This window comes from Manis pentadactyla, chromosome 7, assembly GCF_030020395.1.
Source record: "Manis pentadactyla isolate mManPen7 chromosome 7, mManPen7.hap1, whole genome shotgun sequence".
In the NCBI taxonomy this organism is placed as follows: Eukaryota; Metazoa; Chordata; class Mammalia; order Pholidota; family Manidae; genus Manis; species Manis pentadactyla.
This window is the reverse complement of record NC_080025.1, coordinates 45,014,790-45,041,155: the sequence shown is the minus strand read 5'-3', so window position 1 is coordinate 45,041,155 and position 26,366 is coordinate 45,014,790. Positions and strand designations below refer to the sequence as shown.

The following is a 26,366-nucleotide window of genomic DNA, read 5'->3' as shown; positions in this document are numbered from 1 at the left end:
TTTCTAGGGGAGGACAGTTCTTTGGTCTCCAGGGGCTTGGCCACACTGTCTTTGCCAACCACATGATCTTCACGACTGGCACCCAGTCCTCTCTCTGCACCCACTGACCATGTCTCAGGCTCTGCAGACTGAAACCCAGCTGAGGCTGCAACCCGGCTGTAGTGGACACTGATGGTGGTGTGCATTCCCCACATCTCCAATCACGAGAGCTCCAATGTTGAGTGGCCATGTCCGTACACCCTAGGGAATGCTGTGCCTGTTCCCCAGCTCTCAAGATGGGCCTGATTCTCAGAAGTGATTCTATTCTTACCAGGGACTGGGGCCGTGTACTGCCCAAATATGGTCAATGACACATGATGGAAACTGCAGCTGAGGGTTCTGGGAAAGGTGTCCTTTTCCTGTGGAACTAGAAGAGAAGTTGCTCTTCTTCCTTTGGAAATTCTGGAGTGTAGATGTGATGCATGGATCAGCCACGGCCCCCTCAATACCAGCCCATGGAGGAGGTCAGCCCCAGAGGTGGTACAGGGAAGACACTGACAGATCCTCTATCCTCCCTGACAACTGCAGGCTGCAGATCCACCTCACTCTGAGCCTGTCCCACTTTGGGATTCCTGTTCCCTGAGGTAAGAGAGTCCCTAACCCTTTAAGTAGGTTTGACGTGGGTTTTCTTACTTGCAACTTGTATGTTATCTATTGCTACAGAACAAATTACCTCAAAACTTAGAGACTTCAAAGAATAAGTATTTATTACCTCACAGTTCCTGTGGGCCTGGAAGCGGGGCACAGCTTAGCTGCTTCTGACCCAAGGCCTCTTCACAAGGCTGCAGTCGAGCTGCCCATCAGGGATGTGGACTCAGCCGAGCACTGGACCGCAGGGGGCTCTGCCTCCAGGCTCCTGCTGGCGGCTGCTGGCAGGACGCAGCTCTCGCAGCTGGGAGCCGAGGGCCCCTATTCCTCACTGGCTATGGGCTAGAGGCTGGCTCAGCTCCCTACCATGTGGCTCTCCCCATGACGTGGTTCTCAGTGAGCTGCCAGTTCCTCACAGTGAGCGAAAGTGCCCAAGAGGGAAGTCACAGCTGTTTTAACCTAATCTCAGAAGTGACAAGGGACATCCGCTACTTCTGCTATTTTCCATCTATTAGACGTGAGTCATTAAATCCAGGCTAGGTTCAAGGGAAGAGGGTTATGCAAGGGGCAGAACACAGGAGGTGGGGACCACTGGGGGCCACGTTAGTGGTACCCACAACACAACTGAAGGCATCATGCGGATAGGACAGACTAGGAAACTGCTAAAGAGGAGAGAAGCAAAGGCTGGGGTGCTGAATACTACTGAGGTTTTCATACCTTCCCCAAGCATGACACCGTACAGGTCACTGACACAATGCTGGCTCTATTCAGAGTATCCTGTAGACAGACCTAAGCTGGTACCGTCTCCAGCCTGGAAACATCTCAGTTAAATGAAGCTGACTTGAATATCATGTATCATTATAATCTGATACTTATAATTCAGTGAGACAACTCTGGTATAATCCTTTACTGAATATATGCTGTGTGTTGAAGAATGGATATATCTATGACTAAGACCATGAGAGCCTCCATGTGGCTTGAATTAGTGGAGTGGCACGTGTAGGTGTGTATAATGCAGGATGGTGAATAAAGGTTAACCCTTAGAGGATGGGAGGCAGACTTTGGACTAGAAGGAGTGGTAGACCTGCCAAAGACGGACTCCAGAGATGGCAGCAGGGTGTGCACAGGGCACTCACCCCGCTGACCGTGGCTGGGGTATGAGAGTGCGCACATTCATCTGATACCTGCTGGGTACACCCAGGCCAGGTGGGGCACAGCCTGGGCACAGGTGGCCTCTCAGAGCCAAATACAGACGTTAGCAGATGGTCACTCTCTCTCTTCTGACTACAAACCATGCAGAGGTTCAAAGAGAGCTCAGTAGTCCCAGAGAAACGTGGCCTAAGACACACACATGGGCTTCTCCATTTTGTTTTTGTTGCCGGTAAATGTTTTAATGAACATATGTCAAGTACTGGTAAGATTTTAAGCATGAAATGGGAAATAAGGCATACGTCCTTGGGCTAAGGACCTGGGGCCTAGCTAGTTCTCAGGATGCTAGTAAAAGCTGGGAGGACCCCTTCTAGTAAGGGGTCTACAGCCCCACCATCAGGACTGGGACTGCAGCAAGACCCTCCAGAGGCCAGGACCGGGGACAGGAGGTGGCTGGAATGGGAAGCTCTGATGTGGGAGAGATGCAGAGCACAGGTGGTGGTGTGGAGGGCCTACTTCATGTCGTCTTACGGCCTTCTCCATCTCTCCATCTGTGTACAAATCTGCCATCTGGTAGCTGTTCAATTCCTTTTATCTTAAGGAGTTTGGCTGTGCTTAGTGGTTTCAAGAAAATGGACCTTTCCTCTCTTTAACAACCTCAGTGGAATAAACCATCTGGTATAAAAATCAGAGTGACTGTGCAAAGCCAAAGGTGTCCATCCTGTGGGTGTTTCTGGCATGGGGAGGGGTGTGGCATGATGACAGTAAAGATGCCACAATGACAGTTCCTGCTGTCCCTGATCTGTGGTGGCTGACACCTTGGGCCAGTGACGTGAATTCTTTTGGCTCAGTTTCTCCCTATTGACAGAACCTACCCTGTTACTACAGTGTGGGCAGAGGGAGATGTTATGGGTAAGATGCCTACTATGCACTCAGAGTTAGTTTCCACCAGGAAACACCATTTATAAGGAGCACAGATCTAAACTCAAGAGGAGAGATATAAGAGCTTGCGGCTGGCATAAAAATGTCCCTACTGAGCATCTACACAGCTACAAATAGCCAGAAGTTGGAGTGGAAGTGCAGGCGAGATGTTATGTGCCAACCAGGGGCAGAAATGACCATCCGGCATTTATGTGCCAAGAATCTGCTGCTCCCTGAGACAGGGGAGGAAGTACCCAGGCTTCAACATTATGGGAAAAACTGAAACAAATGACAAGGGAAAACTGTTCCAGTCCTGAATCAAAGAAGGCAAGCCGCTTGCCACATCGTTGGGCAGGAGAACCCAGTTTGTAATGCTGTAAACAATGGTCAGGAGAGTCAGTTAATTTGGTGAAATAAAGGCCCCAATTGGATGCATTACCTTCTGGGGCACAAGCAGCCACGATAGAGGAGCAGGGAGCAGAAGGAGGAAGAAGCACTTGAGCCCGGTGGCCTGTGTGCCAGGCTAGGTGCTGAGGGGGGCCAGGGCTGCACAGTAATCCTCGCGCCTCACAGGCCTCTGCCCTCTTTACCTGCCTCTCCTCTTTACCCTGTTACTGGCATGTCTATGGGCACGTAAGATGGGAAGGGGAATATGACCCGAGGGCAGAGGATGCCCCAATGAAGTGTACCTGGGGAAAGGGACACGTGGTGGAAACTAACGCTGTACACAGGAGGGGCAAAGGGCCTGTGATGCAAGAGGAAAGTGAGTCTCGTCTTCTGTCCTTTGCATAGTTCCATTCTCTACTTTTTGAGTAACATTCTTTTTAAGAGTTACTGGGGGCTGGGGTGGGAACCATTTCCCCTGCACCGCAGAGACCTAGAAGGAAGCCTTTCTCCTCAAGGCCTTTGTGAGCAACCCCCCAAATCTCGTCCACGGTCTCCCCAGCAGATGCCACAGGCGCACAGTGACCCCCGCGACCCAGGGAGGCCTAGGAGGAAACGGACGCCTGCAGTCTGGACAGTCAGGTGTGGGAAAGTGCATGAGGTCTGCACGCCCACCCTGTGTAGATCCCACAAGGCCATTCCTTCACTGCCAGGGGGCTGCACCTGGCTTCACCACTTTCACTGAGCAGGACTGGCACCTTGGCACGTGGGACTTAACACGCCCTCTCTTCAGAGATGTAATGGCTCCAGAGCGGTAAGCCTTGGCTGCCATCTTTCTGACTGATGTACCTAATCCTTAAGTTCTGAACACCCTGTAAAAATGCACTTGTATTTAGAGGCATGTCGAACATCAAGATTATCAAATGTAAAAGGAAGAAATGTAAAAATGTAAAAAAAAACAAAAATGTAAAAGAAATGTTAAGGATGGAAAAGAAGCATTTCTAAAGAAAGATAAAATGAATCAGGAGAGGGGCGGAAGATGGCGGCGTGAGTAGAGCAGCGGAAATCTCCTCCCAAAACAACATATATCTATGAAAATATAACAAAGACAACCCTTCCTAGAATAAAGATCAGAGGACACAGGAAAATATCCAGACCACAACCGCACCTGAGAACCCAGCGCCTCGCGAAGGGGGTAAGATACAAGCCCCGGCCCTGCGGGAGCCAAGCGCCCCTCCCCCCAGCTCCCGGCGGGAGAAGAGCAGGCAGAGCGGGAGGGAGACGGAGCCCAGGGCTGCCGAACACCCAGCCCCAGCCATCCGGGCCAGAGTGCAGGGCCCTCGATACTAGGAAAACAGGGCAGCAAGAACAGTGAGCAGGCACTGGAGGCTGGGCGACAGAGGGCATAAGAAAAGCGCGCGACCATTTTTTTTTGCTTTTTTGCTGTTTTGGTTTGGCGAGCGCTTTTTGGAAGTCTTAAAGGGATAGGGACCCCAATACTAGGGAAACAGGGCAGAAAGACCGACCGGTGAGCAGAGGCCTGAGGCTGGCACCGGAGAATAAAAAAAACGAACGACCACCTTTTTTTTAATTAAAAACTTTTTTTTTTTTTAATTAAAAAAAATTTTTTTTCTTTTTTTTTTGGTGGGCGTTGTTTTGTTTTGGCGGGTGCTTTTTGGAAGTCTTAAAGGGGCAGGGCGGGCCACTTAATCCAGAGGTAGGGAATCCGGGATCTCTGGGCACCCTAACCCCTGGGCTGCAGGGAGCAGGGAGGCCCCTTACAGAGATAAATAGCCTCCCAGCAACTCCTGCTCCAGCGCGACTCCACCATCTTGGAGTAGCTGCCCGAAACAGGCCACGCCGACAGCAACAGTGGAGATTAACTCCATAGCAGCCTGGCAGGAAGCAGAAACCCTGTCTGCACGCAGCTGCGCAGCACAAGCCACTAGAGGCCGCTGTTCTCCCAGGAGAGGAGGGCCACAAACCAACAAGAAAGGAAGTCCTTCCAGCCGTCACTCGTCCCAGTTCTGCAGACTATTCCTATCACCATGAAAAGGCAAAGCTACAGGCAAAGATCACAGAGACAACACCAGAGAAGGAGACAGACCTAACCAGTCTCCCTGAAAAAGAATTCAAAATAAGAATCATAAACATGCTGACAGAGATGCAGAGAAATACGCAAGAGAAATGGGATGAAGTCCGGAGGGAGATCACAGATGCCAGAAAGGAGATCGCAGAAATGAAACAAACTCTGGAAGGGTTTATAAGCAGAATGGATAGAATGCAAGAGGCCATTGATGGAATTGAAATCAGAGAACAGGAACGCATAGAAGCTGACAGAGAGAGAGACAAAAGGATCTCCAGGAATGAAACAATATTAAGAGAACTGTGTGACCAATCCAAAAGGAACAATATCCGTATTATAGGGGTCCCAGAAGAAGAAGAGAGAGGAAAAGAGATGGAAAGTATCTTAGAAGAAATAATTGCTGAAAACTTCCCCACACTGGGGGAGGAAGTAATCAAACAGACCACGGAAATACACAGAACCCCCAACAGAAAGGATCCAAGAAGGGCAACATCAAGACACATAATAATTAAAATGGCAAAGATCAAGGACAAGGAAAGAGTGTTAAAGGCAGCTAGAGAGTAAAAGGTCACCTATAAAGGGAAATCCATCAGGCTAACATCAGACTTCTCAACAGAAACAATACAGGCCAGAAGAGAATGGCATGATATATTTAATACAATGAAACAGAAGGGCCTTGAACCAAGGATACTGTATCCAGCACGACTATCATTCAAATATGATGGTGGGATTAAACAATTCCCAGACAAACAAAAGCTGAGGGAATTTGCCTCCCACAAACCACCTCTACAGAACATCTTACAGGGACTGCTCTAGATGGGAGCACTCCTAGAAAGAGCACAGCACAAAACACCCAACATATGAGGAATCGAGGAGGAGGAACAAGAAGGGAGAGAAGAAAAGAATCTCCAGACAGTGTATATAAAAGCTCAATAAGTGAGCTAAGTTAGGCAGTAAGATACTAAAGAGGCTAACTTTGAACCTTTGGTAACCACGAATTTAAAGCCTGCAATGGCAATAAGTACATATCTTTCAATAGTCACCCTAAATGTTAATGGGTTGAATGCACCAATCAAAAGACACAGAGTAACAGAATGGATAAAAAAGCAAGACCCATCTATATGCTGCTTACAAGAAACTCACCTCAAACCCAAAGACATGTACAGACTAAAAGTCAAGGGATGGAAAAACATATTTCAAGCAAACAACAGTGAGAAGAAAGCAGGGGTTGCAGTACTAATATCAGACAAAATGGACTTCAAAACAAAGAAAGTAACAGGAGATAAAGAAGGACACTACATAATGATAAAGGGCTCAGTCAAACAAGAGGATATAACCATTCTAAATATATATGCACCCAACACAGGAGCACCAGCATATGTGAAACAAATACTAACAGAATTAAAGGGGGATATAGACTGCAATGCATTCATTCTAGGAGACTTCAACACACCACTCACCCTAAAGGATAGATCCACCGGGCAGAAAATAAGTAAGGACACGGAAGCACTGAACAACACAGTAGAGCAGATGTACCTAATAGACATCTATAGAACTCTACATCCAAAAGCAACAGGATATACATTCTTCTCAAGTGCACATGGAACATTCTCCAGAATAGACCACATACTAGGCCACAAAAAGAGCCTCAGAAAATTCCAAAAGATTGAAATCCTACCAACCAACTTTTCAGACCACAAAGGCATAAAACTAGAAATAAACTGTACAAAGAAAGCAAAGAGGCTCACAAACACATGGAGGCTTAACAACACGCTCCTAAATAATCAATGGATCAATGACCAAATCAAAATGGAGATCCAGCAATATATGGAAACAAATGACAACAACAACACTAAGCCCCAACTTCTGTGGGACACAGCAAAAGCAGTCTTAAGAGGAAAGTATATAGCAATCCAAGCATATTTAAAAAAGGAAGAGCAATCCCAAATGAATGGTCTAATGTCACAATTATCGAAATTAGAAAAAGAAGAACAGATGAGGCCTAAGGTCAGCAGAAGGAGGGACATAATAAAGATCAGAGAAGAAATAAATAAAATTGAGAAGAATAAAACAATAGCAAAAATCAATGAAACCAAGACCTGGTTCTTCGAGAAAATAAACAAAATAGATAAGCCTCTAGCCAGACTTATTAAGAAGAAAAGAGAGTCAACACAAATCAACAATATCAGAAACGAGAAAGGAAAAATCACGACGGACCCCACGGAAATGCAAAGAATTATTGGAGAATACTATGAAAACCTATATGCTAACAAGCTGGGAAACCTAGGAGAAATGGACAACTTCCTAGAAAAATATAACCTTCCAAGATTGACCCAGGAAGAAACAGAAAATCTAAACAGACCAATTACCAGCAACGAAATTGAAGCGGTAATCAAAAAACTACCAAAGAACAAAACCCCCGGGACAGATGGATTTACCTCGGAATTTTATCAGACATACAGGGAAGACATAATACCCATTCTCCTTAAAGTTTTCCAAAAAATAGAGGAGGAGGGGATACTCCCAAACTCATTCTATGAAGCTAACATCACCCTAATACCAAAACCAGGCAAAGACCCCACCAAAAAAGAAAACTACAGACCAATATCCCTGATGAACGTAGATGCAAAAATGCTCAACAAAATACTAGCAAACCGAATTCAAAAATACATCAAAAGGATCATACACCATGACCAAGTGGGATTCATCCCAGGGATGCAAGGATGGTACAACATTCGAAAGTCCATCAACATCATCCACCACATCAACAAAAAGAAAAACAAAAACCACATGATCATCTCCATAGATGCTGAAAAAGCATTTGACAAAGTTCAACATCCATTCATGTTAAAAACTCTCAGCAAAATGGGAATAGAGGGCAAGTACCTCAACATAATAAAGGCCATCTATGATAAACCCACAGCCAACATTATATTGAACAGCGAGAAGCTGAAAGCATTTCCGCTGAGATCGGGAACTAGACAGGGATGCCCACTCTCTCCACTGTTATTTAACATAGTACTGGAGGTCCTAGCCACGGCAATCAGACAAAATAAAGAAATACAAGGAATCCAGATTGGTAAAGAAGAAGTTAAACTGTCACTATTTGCAGATGACATGATACTGTACATAAAAAACCCTAAAGACTCCACCCCAAAACTGCTAGAACTGATATCGGAATACAGCAAAGTTGCAGGATACAAAATCAACACACAGAAATCTGTGGCTTTCCTATATACTAACAATGAACCAACAGAAAGAGAAATCAGGAAAACAACTCCATTCACAATTGCATCAAAAAAAATAAAATACCTAGGAATAAACCTAACCAAAGAAGTGAAAGACTTATACTCTGAAAACTACAAGTCACTCTTATGAGAAATTAAAGGGGACACTAACAGATGGAAACTCATCCCATGCTCGTGGCTAGGAAGAATTAATATCGTTAAAATGGCCATCCTGCCCAAAGCAATATACAGATTTGATGCAATCCCTATGAAACTACCAGCAACATTCTTCAATGAACTGGAACAAATAATTCAAAAATTCATATGGAAACACCAAAGACCCCGAATAGCCAAAGCAATCCTGAGAAAGAAGAATAAAGTAGGGGGGATCTCACTCCCCAACTTCAAGCTCTACTATAAAGCCATAGTAATCAAGACAATTTGGTACTGGCACAAGAGCAGAGCCACAGACCAATGGAACAGACTAGAGAATCCAGACATTAACCCAGACATATATGGTCAATTAATATTTGATAAAGGAGCCATGGACATACAATGGCAAAATGACAGTCTCTTCAACAGGTGGTGCTGGCAAAACTGGACAGCTACATGTAGGAGAATAAAACTGGACCATTGTCTAACCCCATATACGAAAGTAAACTCAAAATGGATCAAAGACCTGAATGTAAGCCATGAAACCATTAAACTCTTGGAAGAAAACATAGGCGAAAACCTCTTAAGACATAAACATGAGTGACCTCTTCTTGAACATATCTCCCCGGGCAAGGAAAACAACAGCAAAAATGAGTAAGTGGGACTATATTAAGCTGAAAAGCTTCTGTACAGCAAAAGACACCATCAATAGAACAAGAAGGATCCCTACAGTATGGTAGAATGTATTTGAAAATGACACATCCGATAAAGGCTTGACGTCCAGAATATATAAGGAGCTCACACGCCTCAACAAACAAAAAACAAATAACCCAATTAAAAAATGGGCATTGGAACTGAACAGACAGTTCTCCAAAAAAGAAATACAGGTGGCCAACAGACACATGAAAAGATGCTCCACATCGCTAATTATCAGAGAAATGCAATAAAACTACAATGAGGTATCACCTCACACCAGTAAGGATGGCTGCCATCCAAAAGACAAACAACAACAAATGTTGGCGAGGCTGTGGAGAAAGGGGAACCCTCCTACACTGCTGGTGGGAATGTAAGTTAGTTCAACCATTGTGGAAAGCAGTATGGAGGTATATCAAAATGCTCAAAACAGACTTACCATTTGACCCAGGAATTCCACTCCTAGGAATTTACCCTAAGAACGCAGCAATCAAGTTTGATAAAGACAGATGCACCCCTATGTTTATTGCAGCACTATTTACAATAGCCAAGAATTGGAAGCAACCTAAATGTCCATCGATAGATGAATGGATAAAGAAGATGTGGTACATATACACAATGGAATACTACTCAGCCATAAGAAAAGGGCAAATCCAATCATTTGCAGCAACATGGATGGAGCTGGAGGGTATTATGCTCAGTGAAACAAGCCAAGTGGAGAAAGAGAACTACCAAATGATTTCACTTATCTGTGGAATATAAGAACAAAGGAAAAACTGAAGGAACAAAACAGCAGCAGAATCACAGAACTCAAGAATGGACTAACAGGTACCAAAGGGAAAGGGACTGGGGAGGATGGGTGGGTAGGGAGGGATAAGGGGGGGAGAAGTAGGGGGGTATTAAGATTAACATGCATGGGGGGGTAGGAGAAAAGGGAGGGCTGTACAACACAGAGAAGGCAAGTAGTGATTCTACAACATTTTGCTATGCTGATGGACAGTGACTGTAAAGGGGTTTATAGGGGAGACCTGGTATAGGGGAGAGCCTAGTAAACATAATATTCGTCATGTAAGTGTAGATTAGTGATACCAAAAACAAAAAAAAAAAAAAAAAAAAAAAAAAAAGGGCAGATCCTGTGTGGTAACCTCCAACGAGTTCTACACAAGGGTATAAAGGGCATATAAAAGTGTAGGCAAAGGGTCTGTTTGTGTTTATACAGAAGATCAAAGCCTAATTGGGCTACCCCGAAAATGAACTAAGATACGATATGAAAAACAACTTCCAACATCTGCACTCTCTGGAAGACTCATGCCAGAAGATGATCATCAAAAAACCCCAACAAAGATCCACGCACTGCTACAGCTATAGATGTACTCTTCCCACCAGTTCCTGGACTTGCCATGGGAATGAGGAAGGAGATATCTAAGCTGGCCTGTGCATACAGTAAAACAACAAATTTGACTGGATCTATACTGTTGGAACTCAACCAAGAATTTGGAGAAGTGCAAATTGTAGCGCTCCAAACTCTTACAACTACAGACTATTTACTGTTAAAAGAACATATGGGATGTGAACAGTCCCCAGGAATGGGTTGTTTTAATTTGTCTGATTTCTCTCAGACTGTTCAAGTTCAGTTGGACAATATCCACCATATCATAGATAAGTTTACACAAATGCCTAAGGTGCCTAACTGGTTTTCTTGGTTTCACTGGAGATGGCTGGTAATTACAGATATGCTTTGGTTATGTAACTATACTCCTATTATGTTAATGTGTGTGCGCAATTTAAGTAGTAGCTTAAAACCTATATATGCTGAAGTTACTCTACAAGAAGATTTGTCAAAGAAATAATCAATCTTCCCATGTTTTCTTCCGCCTGCTACTTCTATAGCTTTTCTTCTTCCTTCCTAATTACAACCCTTAAATAGAATTCGTGCCTCATATCAAATTTACCGAGTATCATAACTCCTCCAAGTGGTAAAGATACCTCAAGACAAATGCTGGGCATAGAAGCCACAGGGCATAAATATGCAAAGAAGTAAAAAGCTAACCTTTTCAAACAATAAGGCTTCCCTCTCACTTACCAACTTCACATTTCCCTGTATGGCCCCGGAAGATGACTGGTTAGCCAGAGACGGGTAAGATTCCTCAAGGGAGGAACAACCTAAGACAGGCACAGTCGCAGGGGGGCCATCAGGTGAGAAATTGGGGATCAACAGAGGTGAGGCTTAGAACCTCACCCCCCTGTTCTGAGAGAAATCTTCTGCATATGTGGATGTTTTATTGCCCTGGTCTAGCTTGGATTAACACATAGTCTACAGGCACACACCTGATCATCTACATTTGCTCTCTTACAACACTAAACTATGTTTTCTACCTTTATCTTGCATCTACCTACCACTTCAGCATTTTATTAAAAATAATAATAATAAAGAGAGAAATGTGGTATCCACATATAAATCAAGTATAAAAACCAAATGAGTATTCATATTTGAACTGACTGTTTATAGTTCATAATGCATGAGCAAAACTGAAAGTTTCTGTGATGACTGCCCTTGTACTGTTCACTATGTAACTTATTCATTATGTAAGAATTTGTTCTCCATGTAAGAACTTGTTTGTTATGCCTCAGAAGATTGGAGACTGACGAAAATTAGGCTTGGGGTGGATTAATGATTGTGGATTGAGCACTGACTCCCCTATACAGAATTTTATTGTCGTTAACAACCATTTGATCAATAAATATGAGAGATGCCCTCACAAAAAAAAAAAAAAAAAAAAAAAAAAAAGGACAGACTTCCAATGGTAAAATAAATAAGTAACCGGGATGTAATGTACAGCATAAGGAATATAGTCAAGATATTGTTACAGCTTGGTAGGGTGATAGCTGGAACCTAGAATTATGTATATAAATGTTCTACCACTGTGTTGTACACTTGAAACTAATGTAATGTAATACTGTGTGTCAACTACCCTTCAATAAAAAATAATTATTTAAAAAAAAAAACAAAAAACAAAAAAAAACAAAAAAAAAACAAAAAAAAAAGATAAAATGAATCAGGATTATCTTGCCCAGAAAAGTGTTAATCCATCTAACAACTATCTTTGTTACCCAGAAGCTGGCAGTGACATTGTCATCATTTCCAAGGGAGACAGAAAGTGGTCCACTGGTGGAAATGTGCAAACTTCCTCACCAGAAGGCTGCCCACACTCAAGTGGGTGCCAGCTGCTCTCGGGGCGAGTGCAGTAACATTTCACTGTTAGGAAAATGCAGTGGGGGATTGTGGCTGCCTTGTAACGGAGTCTCTGCCATTGCACAGCTGAGGTGTCCTAAGTGGGGGTGAGTGTAGGCGTGACATACAGATGATGCCATCCGAATATACATAGTTAAATATGCAGAACTGCTATCTGTCTGGAAGCAGGAATGCTATAAATATTGCTCACTAAAGCCCAAAAGAAACCCCAGGAAACAATGAAGGAAGCCTGGCCTCAGACAGGCTGTGACAAGAAAAAGAAACAAAATGAGATTTTAATTCCTAGACTCAGATCAAGCTGCTTCCCCATCTGGTGGTGCCTCTGTTTCCCTGTCCACAAAGTAGCAGTACTAGTGCTTGGCCGCTGACCGTATGGTTCAAAGGTCCTCATTCTCAAGTCCTCCCAGCCCTTCAATCGGCTCTTGTTTGCCCTCAGAGCTGGCCGGAGGGGGCTTCCCAACAACACCCCAGGCCTGCGGGCGGGGCCGAGCTGCCATTGCGATCTGCAGACATTCCGGGGTTAGTTCTAATTTGAGGAACATTTGCTCCCAGCTGACTGTCTCCACCCACACGGTACAATTTTGGCTCAAGTCTAACCGCAACATGAATGATTAATGGGTCAGATCATTCCTTATGGTACTTGCATGGCATTTGGAGTGCATTCACTGTTAAATCAGACATGCTGCATTGAGCATTTGGAGAGAAAAGCTGGAGAAGAAAGTCACAAACACCCCAAAGCAAGAATGGAAAGTCTGGAAACAGCCCTGACACCAGTGACCAGAGAGTCGGAGGTCAACACAGAGTGGGGAAGACAACAAGAGGCACGTACGTGTGGGTGTCAGGTCGGAGGCCTCGGGACCAGCATTCTGACCAGGAAAGCTGAGGGGCTCTGCCACGTCCATGTCGGGAGGAGGGTAGGGCGGGGGTGGGGGGAGCACTAACTGGGGGGGCCCCCGAGCAGAGCCTCTGGGGGGCTTTTGTGGCACCTGCCGTCCAACACCTACATGGAATCAACGGGAATTACTTCAGAGGGTTCATTTAAGCCCAGAGACACTCTGACTTCAACAGAGGGCACGTCACTGTCACTGACCCATATACCAAGAACAACCTCAAGGCACCAAACTCAGCCACACCCGGCACCAAATCCAACCTCACTCAACACCAAATCCAGCCACACCCATCACCAAATCCAACCACAGTCATTACCAAATTCAACCTCAGGGCACCAAGTGTAAACCTCACTCATGCTTTTAACATTTTGCACACATGGTGTCCTATCCTCAGGCCAGTATGGAAATATCTACTCTTTGCAATTTGTTTTGGGCAGGCACAACGACCTGAAATGCTGGCCTTGAAATTATTCATAAAAGCCCCCTCACAGCTCTGTCAAGTAAAAAGCTTCTTTTAGTCAAGTTCGTCCTTTCTCAGGTTCACAGGCATGGCTTCTAGCTTGCATCTGTCACCTGCTGTGGATTAAAGGACCATGAACTTAGCTTGCCTCTTCAAGCCCAGTGACACTATCAACCTCTCCCACTCTTCCAGCGAACAGGTTTCAGACTTGGCTGTGAAGGGGGTCCTGAGTTGAAGAAAGAGTTAGGGGTGGGATTCCTCATTGCATTTGACCCTCAGACCATCAGAACTGCCTTGTTTTATTTGCCTAAATGTGGGGATCCATTTAGAATTTTATATGAAAATGACTTTCTTCTGTTAATAAAATTTTTGAAGGTCAATGGCTTAATATAATAAATGATGAATTATTATATCATATGTTATGCTTACTCTTACTGCTTTTAAAATACTTCCTGTAAGCTTTAAGGGCTACAATCTTAAGTGCTTCATGCCCTTCATCAGATTATTAATAAAAATAGGAAGAAACATCAGCTCTTCATCAAGAGCTATATTCTTTTACTCCTTCTCTTGATGGCAGTTTTTTAGATGGACATGGAGAAATACTTGTTTCCTCACATGTATGCCTCATTTGCTCCCTCAAAGCCAAAAGCAGTGTGGACGAGTATTTGTCTGGCCCAGGTAAATGTCACACACAGGAGGGCATCACCACGGCAAGACATGTGGGAAGAACAGGCTTCTCCTGGGAGGCTCGTTTCTGCCCAAGGAATCTGGGTCAGACCCAAATCCAGCCGGTTCTAACGCTATTTCAGTGCAAGTTCCAAAGCCTTTCGGTTCTTTTTATGTCTAGGTATCCAACCAGAAAAAGATACTGGGTTGGTGGTGGTGGTGGTGGTGGTGGTGGGGGGGCATTGCTGCTTTTTTATTTTTATCTTTTAACATACAGCCTAGACTGGGGTTTAAAGTTCTGCTTATAGTGCTGATATGTGCAGTTAATTCACGGGATTTTTGAGGGGGATGGAAGTCGGACTTGAAATTGTCACGTTCTCTGCCAGCCCTCTGACATCAATGAAACAGGGTTATTTCCAGTAGAAGACAGCTTCTGGCTTCCTTCTCAATCCTCACAAACAGAAGTTCATGGACCAGAGAGAGAGAGACTTGTAGTGAATCGCTACCATCCATACCTCCTCCTTGGCGATGATCCTCAGCAGGGACATCTTCCCTATGGTTTCAATTTTAAAACAACCCCCACCCCTACTTCTCCTGCAACACCCGTGGGCACTGGCTGGCTGCCCACACCCAGGGATGTCGGGCACAAGGCCTCAGTCCTTCAAGGCTGAATCAGGAGGTCCTTCCTTGGGTTGAAACAGGTTGTTTGCCCCGGAGGTTGGGACAACTCAACAACATCCATGCCACCAATTAATCTGGAACTGCAATGAGGAGCTCTAAACCTGAGGGCTGTCATCCCTTTATGAAGAGGGGGTGAGAGCTAGGGAGGAAGAATAGGGCTGTCATTGTGAAAAAGGAGATAACTAGGTTATCTTAGTAAGCTACTGATCATGTGTTCTCAAATTTGATAGTATTTTCCTGTGGGAAAGAGGCTGAACCGGCATGAAATATAGCTACCACTCCTTAGGATAATGGATTTTCAGGCTGTGAAATGCTGAGACACAAAGTGAGGTATTGACCAGGGGAAAATGCTGACAAACAGCCACGTGGCTCACGTTAAAGTTTCAGACACTGACGACGCAGCCACTTGTCCTTAGGTGTCTTTTAGTCCCCTTTCGGAACTGCAGACATCAGGTCAGAGGCAGAACATGGGGAGCCTGACACACTAAACGGCATGGGAGTGGCCCTCAGAGGGCTTCCCTGCTGGACTGAGAATCCTGGGGGGCTGTTGCAGTAAACTCTGCTATCTAAGAGCTGTTCCTGTTCCTCCATAAATGAAATTACAAACACAGAATGATTTTAAAATAAGATTAATCACCCCACCTGATGGACCTAGAGACGTCTGTCACGTCCTCCACTTGCCCTGTAGCAGGAGGGGTGCCCCATGGTGACCTAACAGGTCTCCTCTCACTAGTATTATGGCTCCACCCTCCTCCCTTTGGGATCGCTTATTCTCAAATATCAGGGTCTTTGCTACATATATAAAACCTATAAAAGTGACCATCAATTCCAAAATATTACTGAACTGTTGTCCACAGATCTCTAAATCTCCTGAGGCCTAGACATCCTTCAAAACAGCACCCATCCTAGGAACTTCCCTCTTCCCATCAGGGAGACCCACGTCACACACCCATACTCAATCTCCTCTGTCACACTCTCCTGAGCGCCTGCAGCCACTCTCCACCTTACCCACCACACCCCTTCCACATGCCCACACCACTCTCAGCAAGTATGTCTGTGGGACAGTAAGTGAACTTGTAACTGCTCATTTCCAGACTTTCTTTCTTTAGCATAATATTTCCCGAGTTAATGCTACACTGGCGGAGGCCACAGCAAGAGTTAGTGGCAGCACTGGAGCTCAGGCGCAGGCCAGCAGCCCAGGGGGCAGAGCAGTGTGTCACTCACCGGCCCCGCTCTTCCTGTGCTCCTCCTTGTCGTCTGTGCGCGCAGGCACCACGGGGCTGGGGGGCGGTGGCTGCAGCGGTGGGGGAGCCGGCGCCCGCCTCTTCTTTTTCTGCAGATCTATCTGTGAGCCCAGGGATACCTAAGAAGCACAAGGAAGCACAGGCAGTCAATGTGCGGGGGGTTGTGTTGGGGACAGCGTGCACGTGGGACACCCAGTTGGAGGGGGCAGCTCCGGCTCCCGGAGCAGGTGTGGGACCGTGCTGTGAGGGCTGGCTGTGCTGCCCGGGGTGGCCATGGGGTGGCCCAGGGTTGCCCACAGACATGTCCAAGACCTCTGTGCAGGGGAGCTGGGGCTCTGCCCTGTAATTCCTACGGACTTCAGGCAAATCAGGACACTGGGTAACTGCCCCTCAGCACAAAGATGAGAAGCGGTCCTTAGCCCTTAATTAAATGTAAAAGCCATTCTTGCCAGAAGCTTTTCCCAATTTTCCCATGTTAGATATTGGTTAGATCTGTGTGATATTGGTTAGATCTGTGCTCACACAGATCGTGTCATGTGCCGCACCGTGGCCCCGCCCCCTGGGGCTCCCCTGCCTCTGCATGGTCCTGGGCAGCCAGGGCTGACCATCCACAGGCTCGCCACCGACTGGAAACACAATGACATTTGTCCCCTGGGGGACATTAGGTCTGCATATGGGACATCAAGCTCCCATACACACAGAAACCCAGCTCCCGTCAAAGACTTTAACGATAACAAATGCACAGCTTCTGACCCCTCGATAATGGGCAGGCCTACTGGTTCAAAGTGCAATCTGCCTCCCAGCCCCACCCACTTCTAGTCTTGGGGCCCTTGGTTTATCAGCTCAGGCTCACAGCACAGATGCCAGAACTGGGACACGCTGCCCTTTCCCGAGGAGGACGATGTCCCCTTCTGAGTTGGACCTGGTGTTCCACACTATGTGCGTGATGTGTGTAAAAAGTCTCATTGTAACATTTTATCATTAATACACATTCACTGCAGAAAAAATTTATATATATATGCATGCAAAAGGAAGAAAAATCACTATTAATACATTAACTACTAACTGCTGACATACATTTTTCTGGTCCTTTAAGGTCACATTTTTTCTGTCCTTCTACTATATTATAACCACTTCTTACACCTTTATAATTCTAATTTTATATATAACATGGATATTAGAAGAGCCAAATCATCCCACAGCCTTAGGGGCCAATCAGTTCCTTGTCTACTACCCACACCCCAGCAGCAGCCACTTCCAGCTCATTTATCTTTCAGCATTCACTCTGTTTTTCTTACTTATATTCTGCTATTTTGTAATTTTCCCATGTTAGATATTGGTTTCTTACTCCAGAAGATGAGAATTTTGTTCTTTGAGACACATGAAAACACAGACATGGACAGAGACACACATACACATGCACCCTCCCCAATCTTTCCAAAAATTATAGCACAAGATTTAAATGAAATTCACTCTTTAGGTAAACATATATAGTTACCATAGACATCATTATGTAAAACAAATTTTCTTCCAGAGGAATTTTCTCCAGCTGAGATGTACACTGTGGATGTTGAAAATATGTTTTCTATATTATTTCTTTGTTTTCTCTGAACTTGATAACTGATTCATTTTCTAAATTTTATTCCTGAGTTTCCTGGAAATTCTCTTTCCTTTAACTCAGATTTTTTTTTAGCCCTTGTATCGTGGCTCCTATGCCTTTTAAAAATCCACCTCTTCATTTTAGTGGGGCACAGTCTCTATCAGCTTTCTGGGACAAGATGTACGTACGTGAGGTAAATTTACAAAAACTTGAAAATCTAAAACTGCTTTTATTCTGTCACACTTAACAGTCAGGAGGTATCTATGGAAATCTAGGCAGGACATAACTGTGTCTCAAACCCTGAGGCATGATGCCGCTGTCGCCTAAGCTTACAGCCAAAGCAGGTGAAGAACCTGCCACCGTGCTTCTGTGTGCATGTGGTCTGTGAGCTGTGAGCGTCCCCTCTCTCTTGCTCCATGGGGCCCTGAATTCTTGTGCTGGCATGCCTTGGGGTGGAGTTCTTTCACCCACTGTCAGGCACATTTTCTAGGCCCTGCAATCCTACTCCTCTTACCCTGCAGCATGTTCTGGCATTATTCCTTTCAGATTATTTCGCCCCTCTGTTTTCTCTCTCTCTTGGTTCCAATTAGTTCAATCAACTTTCTAATGTTTCCTGAATATTCTTGTTTAATTGAAAATAAGTGTTCTCCCTCTTTCTTGGAAATTTATTTCACTGTCCAATTCTTCAAATATGTGGAATTCTGTGACTCTATCTTTAATTTCTAAGAGCTCTTTCCTGTTATGTATTTTTTAAATAGTATCATGTCTGGTTTCCTGGAAACAGTGTCTTCTCTTTACTCTCTGAGACTATTTTTTATATCTCTAAACAATGTTTCTGACTTCATTTTCTTCTATTTTATGAATTGTTGTTTCCTCCAGCTTCTGTTTCTCTCTCTCTGTCTTGACCTCTATCACACTTTGACTTTTCCTCAATTTCCGGCAATCCTTAGCCAATCACTTATAATTAAGTAGGTTTCTGTGGATGGGGTCTGCTGACATAGGAATGGGATTCCCTGAAGTGTTTGAGCAGAAACCTGGTTAGCACACTGAGCGATTCCCAAATAGCCAGTCTGAAGGATTACCCCCTCCACACAGGAGCTCTGCCAGTCTCCTGCCAGCAGGTGAGAGCTGGTGTTTGGAAGCCAGGGTTGGGGGTCAGTGGGAGGCCCTGAGCTCACATTCCACACGTGGGTGTCCCTTCTCCCTGCCTCCAGTCCACTTGGTGTGCCTGATGCCCTGGAGGCAGAGGCTCTGGGCTCCTCCATGTCTACAGGGTGGAGGGTAGATGCCCAGCAGTGCAGGCAGGCCGGCTGGTGGTCTCACTGCTTCGTGTCCACAGTCCATTGTCATAAGCTCCTTCTGAACACTGGTGGGCAGGGAAATGTGCACCTCCCATTCTGAGCCCTGTGGGCTCTGGTGCCTTTGGACCAGTCTCTCCAGCTAAGCTGTCCACTCATGGATACCAAACCTTTCCACTTTTCTGTTAAAATCTACAGAATTCTTTGACCCATTGTTCTATCTTTGGCCTGGGCTGGTGTGGAGTGGGAAGCCAGGCTCTCAGGCTCAGCTGCACCCCTGACCAGGTGTGCTCCTAGGTTAAGGGTGGCACACCTGGTCTTACCTACACTGCCATAAACCTGCTTCTACCTTCCACCTGGTTACTGATGGGAACATGGAAGGCAAAGGGCCTTCGCTCTGATTCCTGGAATTCTTCCTTCAAGATTGGCATTGATCCATTAATCACTCCTAATTGTTCAAATGTGTGAATTTGCCTACCTGTATTATTTTCTAGTCCACGTTTTTCAATCTCAAAAGATGGTGAGAGGCTTTGTTAAATGTTATTTGTGCACTAACTCTAATTAATCAGGAAGCAGGTGTTGGAATTGCCTGTGAGAAGAACTGCCTATGGATTCAAAGGCCACTATAGGGTTCCTGACCCCATGTCGTTCACAGTCTAATGATGGAGGGATAATTCTATAACATTTGCATGATTGTTTAGGCTGGAAACACCACCAAAAGCTGTAATTTGGGGCTCCCTTGTGGACAGGGTTGCTTCGGTGAATTCACACTGGTTAATTGGAGCCCTCTGAGCTCCTACTGATGTCTGCATAATAATGACATATTTCGGAATTCTGCTGAGTGTCAACATCAAGATGGAGATAATTGGGAGAGGGGAAGCAGTTCTGGCTTACTAGTCTGGAAAAGCAGTTTCACCTGTTGAAACAAAGTTCTGGCTCATTCCTTGTTATAGGAATCAGAGAAGCAGCAAACTCATGAGTGTTTGCAGAGATGGTCCAGCTTCACCACCAAGAGTTGTTCTCCCAGAAATAATCACAAGCACTCAGCAAACACTTGTTGAAGACCATGTATTTTCCAGTCATGGAGCTATTCTCAATAAATTAATTAAGATGTGTTTGAAAGTGTTTGACAAGGTCTGAGACCTCTAATTAAGACAAGATCTAATGAGCAAAAGCTGTCATTTTTCTGGAAAATGTTAGTTTAAGGCATTTTAGAAAAACATTCTAGAGATGTATTTACAGACCATTAACAGTGGCAGGAACAAAGGTTTATTAAACATTTACTTGGGTGACAGCTGAATCTGCTATCACTACCTCAAAAGCCCCCATAGAGAGGTAATTTTACTATCTGTGCTTTGAAAAGGAATACCTGAAGCTTGTAGAAGATAACTTGCTCAGGGTCACACAGCTAATATAGACAGTTGGGTTTGACCTTGGTTTGACTCGAAGCCCACACTTTTAATCTGCTTTCCTTATATTGCCTTTCCACCCTAGCCCAGCAGGTCAGGAAGAAATGCCCCTGCAGTCTTGACTGGAAATGCCTATGCCTATGGTTCCACGAGGGACTAAAAGCCCATGGAGTTCTCACTGTTGCATGTGATAAATACTCCCTATGGCACATAGAGAGATGGATTTGTGCTTGCAGGTGTTGAAATATGTAGAAAACATATTTCAAACCCAATGTCATCGTAGGCACATCCTTCAGGTGCCCTTCAAGTCCAGGTCTGCTTTATTTCTTGGAGTTCGTGAGTATGATTTTTCCTTCTTAGAACCAGCACATGTAGTGGCCACTGTGGGTTGATCAAGACTGATTTTAACATGCCTTCCATGTAGTGTATGGAGGAAAGACTCCCCAACAGTGGAAACAGCCCTGGGTTTCCTGGTCTTTCTTAGAAAGCACCCATTCCACAGTGGCTTCTTTGTCTCTTACTCCCATTGTGCCAGTTACCTGCAACACCAGACCGGAATGAGAACATGTTTAAGGGGTGGGAGTTCTGATTTGAAGGGAATGAGTAGGACTCTCACCATGGAACAGAGCCTCCTGCTCCCACTGTGGCTCCTGCACCTAACTTAGGGCTGTGTATTCATTTGTGATCAAAAGGGTGTGTGTGTGTGTGTGTGTGTGTGCGTGTGTGTGCGTGTGTGTGTGTGTGTTCCCTTAGTTTCTATCTATATGCATCCAATATGTTCACAGTATTCTTAGGAGAAGTGGTAATATTCCTCTAGGTTTTAAGTGTTCAGCTAAAGGGGAGCCACATCAGTAGATCCCCAAAAGTCTATGCTGTGAAATAAAATTATTAGGCCTTGCACCCATTTATGTATTCCTTAGTTCACTGGTCCATCCCTCCATCCCTCCATCCTTCCAACATACCCTCTATCCCTCCCCATGTGCACTTTGTGCCAAGCTCCATACTAGACACTGGGCACACCCAGTGGGGAAGGAAAACCAGGTGCATTCCCTTCAGCTGCGGCTGATGTCTCATGTCGGCTGGGCCATGCCAGCTTGGGTCTAGGCGGCCCTGACTTCTCTCAAGCTGCTCTTTCAGCCTACAGTGCCTTCCTTTTCCATCACTGCCATCAGTCTTCTGCCCTGTTGAAATCTTCCTCACCCTTTAATGCTGCCTTCAGGGTAGCCCCCACAATCCCAGCAGTGGGGGTTAGCCAGCCCCTGCTTGGCGCCCCACAGCGCCTGACTCGGGTGTTGAGCATGAGCTTCTCAGTACACAGGCCTTCGTCCGCCCCGTCTCATCCAGCTGGCAGCTTCCAAGCCCGGCTCCCCCACTGCCTCTAAGTTCTGAACAGTAAAGGGTAGTTTTCAGTCTCTGAATTCCCACAGTTCCTAGCCTAGTGCTTTTTGCACATCAGGAAGCATTAGTGTTTAGTGAACAGAAGAAAGAATGAAGCAGGCATTTTATATGAATGTGGCATGCTATAGAAGGTGTTTATAAATATTCTTTTTCAATGAAAGCCTGTAAAAACAATAGTCCTGACCCATATTCTCATTTCTCTTTTATTTAAAAGGAAAATACCCTATTATTTTTACTTTGATAAATGCAAGTCATATATGCTTACTGAGAACATCACAAATGATAGAGGAGCAAATAAAGTACAAAGTGAAAACCCCCCCTTAATGCTACCCACAAGCACTGTCTCCTCAGTCTTTTTCGTGTGTACCTATATATGTGCAAGTTGACAAAATGAGAACACCCCCTCTGAATGACAGCTGCTTTTGTCACCTGTGATTCTGCCTGCTACTGGGCAGCGGGAAGTGTCCACCCTGACTGGACCATGTATAATTTACCCATCTTCAAGGTTTCACATTTCAGTTGTTTCCAATTTGTTGTGATTTCAAACAATATTGCAATGGGCCTCCTTATGTATTCATCTTTTTCCACTTCGTCTATTCCCTTATAATACGGCTCCATAAACCTCCCAGCTCACAAGCAATGTGGTTTTTAAGTGAACTGGTATGAGGATGCCAAAGAGATTTCTGCTCTCCCATGTTCACTGCAGTATTCACAACAGCAAGAGATGGACACCCGACAGATGGACGGATAAGGACAGCATGGTGTAGTCAAACAATCAAGAAGTATTCAGCCTTGACAAAGACGGGGATTCTGCACGACACAACAGTATGGATGGACCCAGAGGACATCGTGTGAGGTGAAGTCAGTCGTCCTAGAGACAGAGACTGCATGATTCCCCTTAAGGATGTATCTAAAGTACACAAATTCATAGAACCAAAGAATGGAATGGGAGTTCCCAGCGGCTGGGAGGAGGGGAAATGGGATTTCCTCATTACGGGCATAGTTTCAATCAAGCCAGGGGGAGCAGCTCTGGAGCTTTGCCCTGTAGCCCTACACCTAGACGCTACAATAATGGAACATATGCTTACATTTTAAGAAGGTAGAGCTCATCTTAAACATTCTTACAACAATAGAATAAACTGTAAAAAGAAATGTGTCACATGTTGCTCAACAGGCCTTCATAAAAGCTGTGTCACTCTCAGCCCACACCACAGCCTCTCCCCTAGGCAACAGTGGGGATCACCCTTCTGGTTCTAAGAGACTCCGTGAAAAGTGTTCTAATTACTCTTAAAATCCACGTTCTTTGAACACTAGTATTCCCATTTTTAATGATTATTCTTGTGAGAGAGACATGAGTCAGTTCACAGTCATTACGGTTTTTTTCTCTTTTACTGTGGTGTTGGCCTTGCTTAGTGATATAATCCTCCGAATTACATATATATTCTGCATATTTTCCCTAGTTTGCCATGGTCTGTAAGTTTTCTGAATTTTACTCTATTAGAGTAAACATATCTAGTTTAATCTGTCAGGTCCTTTCACCTGTTTAGGCAGGGTTCTAACCCTCCCAAGTCATACTACTTCTGTTTTAAGTTTTTTAAGGATTCTCCATACTGCTTTCCACAGCGGCTTCACCAATGCACATCCCCCCAGCAGGGTAGGAGGGCTCCCTTTCTCCACACCCACACCAACACTTACTACCTCTTCCTTTCTGGATGGTAACCATTCTAACAGCAGTGAGGTGATATCTCACTGTGGCTTTGATTTGCATTTCCCTGATTATTAGTGATGTCCAGCATCTTTCCACATGTCTGTTGGCCATGTGGATGCCATTTGTGACAAAGTAAAATGAAATGTTGTGGATAAAGTGAAGGTTCCTGTGGCCAGGATTCTCACCTGGCCCTGGTTGGCTAGCTCACTACACACGTGTGGGCAATATGTGGTTACTGACTGTCTATAAAGAGCTCTGCCCAGTGCCCTGGGTGACACTGTGGCACAGCTACAGGGCTGCAGGAGAGCAGAGCAGAGGCTGGAGTGGTGGCAGCACCGAGGACAGAGACTGGGATGGCTGTGCGGGCATTGAGGCCCAGAGGACGGCTGTGGGGGTAGAGAGGCCCAGAGGGATGGCTGTGAGGGCAGAGAGGCCCAGAGGGATAGCTATGGGGTTAGAGAGGCCCAGAGGGACAGCTGTGGGGGCAGATAGGCCCAGAGGGATGGCTGTGGGGGTAGAGAGGCCCAGAGGATGGCTGTGGGGGTAGAGAGGCCCAGAGGGACGGCTGTGGGGGTAGAGAGGCCCAGAGGGATGGCTGTGGGGGTAGAGAGGCCCAGAGGATAGCTGTGGGGGTAGAGAGGCCCAGAGGGACGGCTGTGGGGGTAGAGAGGCCCAGAGGGATGGCTGTGGGGGCAGAGAGGCCCAGAGGGACGGCTGTGGGGGTAGAGGGACCCAGAGGGACGGCTGTGGGGGTAGAGAGGCCCAGAGGATAGCTGTGGGGGTAGAGGGACCCAGAGGGATGGCTGTGGGGGTAGAGAGGCCCAGAGGATAGCTGTGGGGGTAGAGAGGCCCAGAGGGATGGCTGTGGGGGCAGAGAGGCCCAGAGGGACAGCTGTGGGGGCAGAGAGGCCCAGAGGGATGGCTGTGGGGGCACAGAGGCCTAGAGGGATGGCTCTGGGGGTAGAGAGGCCCAGAGGTGGAGCCTGGCTTGCTGCATGCAGACCGCTCTGAGTGAATGAGATATTAGTGATTGATCTGCCACCATGGAAATACAGTTTGGTATGACCCTTTCCCCCCAAGAATGTTGTACTGTCTTTCCTTTGATCATACTGAATGTATAGTGAACTTGCCCCAGGGCTGAAACCCATTGGCAAGACACATGTTAAATATTGCGTTAAATAATTTACACGAATTAACCTTGAGGACATTATGTTAAGTTAGTTAAGTCAGACAGAGAAAGACAAATACTGTATGATCTCACTTATATGTGGAATCTAAGAAAGCCAAGCTCATAAAAACAGTGGTGGTTCCCAGGGGCTGGGAGGAGGCGGAATAGGAGAGATGCTATTTAAGGGAACAAACCTGCAATGAGTCGGTAAATACATCCTGGAGATCTAATACACAGGGCAGTGACTAAGGACAATACTGTATCATAACTGTCATACTTTCTAAGAGACAAGATCTTAATTTTCCATAACAAAAAAGAAATGATATAGGTGCTGACTATCGCTACCATGGCAATCATCATACATAAAGGTATCCAATCAACATGGTGTACACCTGAAACATACTCACCATTATATGTCAAATACATTTCACTTTAAAAAAAAAAGTAAAATGCAGAGTCTTGCCCATGCCAGCCTCACCTGACCCACCACCTCGCAGTCCCCCCCACTCCCATTCCCTGCCTCCAAGCTGTCCCTGTATGTCCCCAGCCTGCCGTCCCCTCCACGTGCACTCTGCTCCAATGTTCATGAAGCCCACTGACCAGCCCTGAAAACCACCCACGTCATATGCCCACATTTCTGTGTATTTATTGGCTGTCTCCTGCTTTAGAATAACTGCGCTAAGGACAGCTGACTTGTGTTGTTACTTGCAATTTCTCCACACCTGGTAGAGTATGTAACACACAGTGGGTGCTTAATAAATATCTGCTGACTGCATGAGTGAGTGAACTGCAGCTGGAGGAAGCCAGGGTAGAAGGGGTGCTGAAGATGAGCAAGAGACAGCACAGCACTGTAGTTCTCTGGGGGGAGGGGTGCCAGCTTGGCCACCGCAATGGGAGGACAACCTGCTGCTCAGGCGGCAGGGCGGGGCCCCTCCAATCCTGCGCAGGAGCAGCACAGGGAGTGCAGAATGCCAGGTAGGAAGGAGAGGGAGCACCGCTTTGAAACGGTGCATGAGCAGATGTGCAGGCCAGCAGACAGGTGTGCACTTGGGGCGGCTGCAACCCGTGGGACCAGCCGGCTGAGCCCAGGCCACAGAGCAGTGCCCTCAGGGAAGGAAGGATAGGTGGGAATAAGGGAGAAAGCAGGGTTCTGGAGTCTGGGGCATTGGGTCAAAGAGCCCCTGTGGAAACAGGAAGCCCCTAGAGCCTGGCAGGTGGGCGGGGAGGGGGGTGCAGTTTCTGTCTGTGTTTGCGCGTTCCTGTTAGTTTACTCATTCGTTTACCCTGATTCTGTCAAGCACACTGCCCTTCCAATGAGCCCTCAGCCCCACCCGGCCAGCTCATCCCCCCT

The 26,366-nt window shown here is 45.8% G+C and overlaps 1 protein-coding gene across 7 annotated transcripts in view; it reads right to left on the bottom strand.

Moving 5' to 3' along the window:
- The window catches only part of COBL (cordon-bleu WH2 repeat protein), a 288,379-nt gene that overhangs the window by 66,551 nt on the left and 195,462 nt on the right, over nt 1-26,366 (bottom strand). For 4 of the 7 annotated variants that reach the window (XM_036918805.2, XM_036918804.2, XM_036918802.2 and 1 more), the window contains 2 exons: nt 16,415-16,553; nt 13,323-13,493 (listed from right to left, as the gene is read on the bottom strand). In XM_036918805.2, the coding sequence (XP_036774700.2) occupies nt 13,323-13,493; nt 16,415-16,553 (310 nt within the window). The remainder of the gene's footprint in view (nt 1-13,322; nt 13,494-16,414; nt 16,554-26,366) is intronic. The other 3 variants (XM_036918807.2, XM_057505320.1, XM_036918806.2) reach the window with 1 other exon arrangement.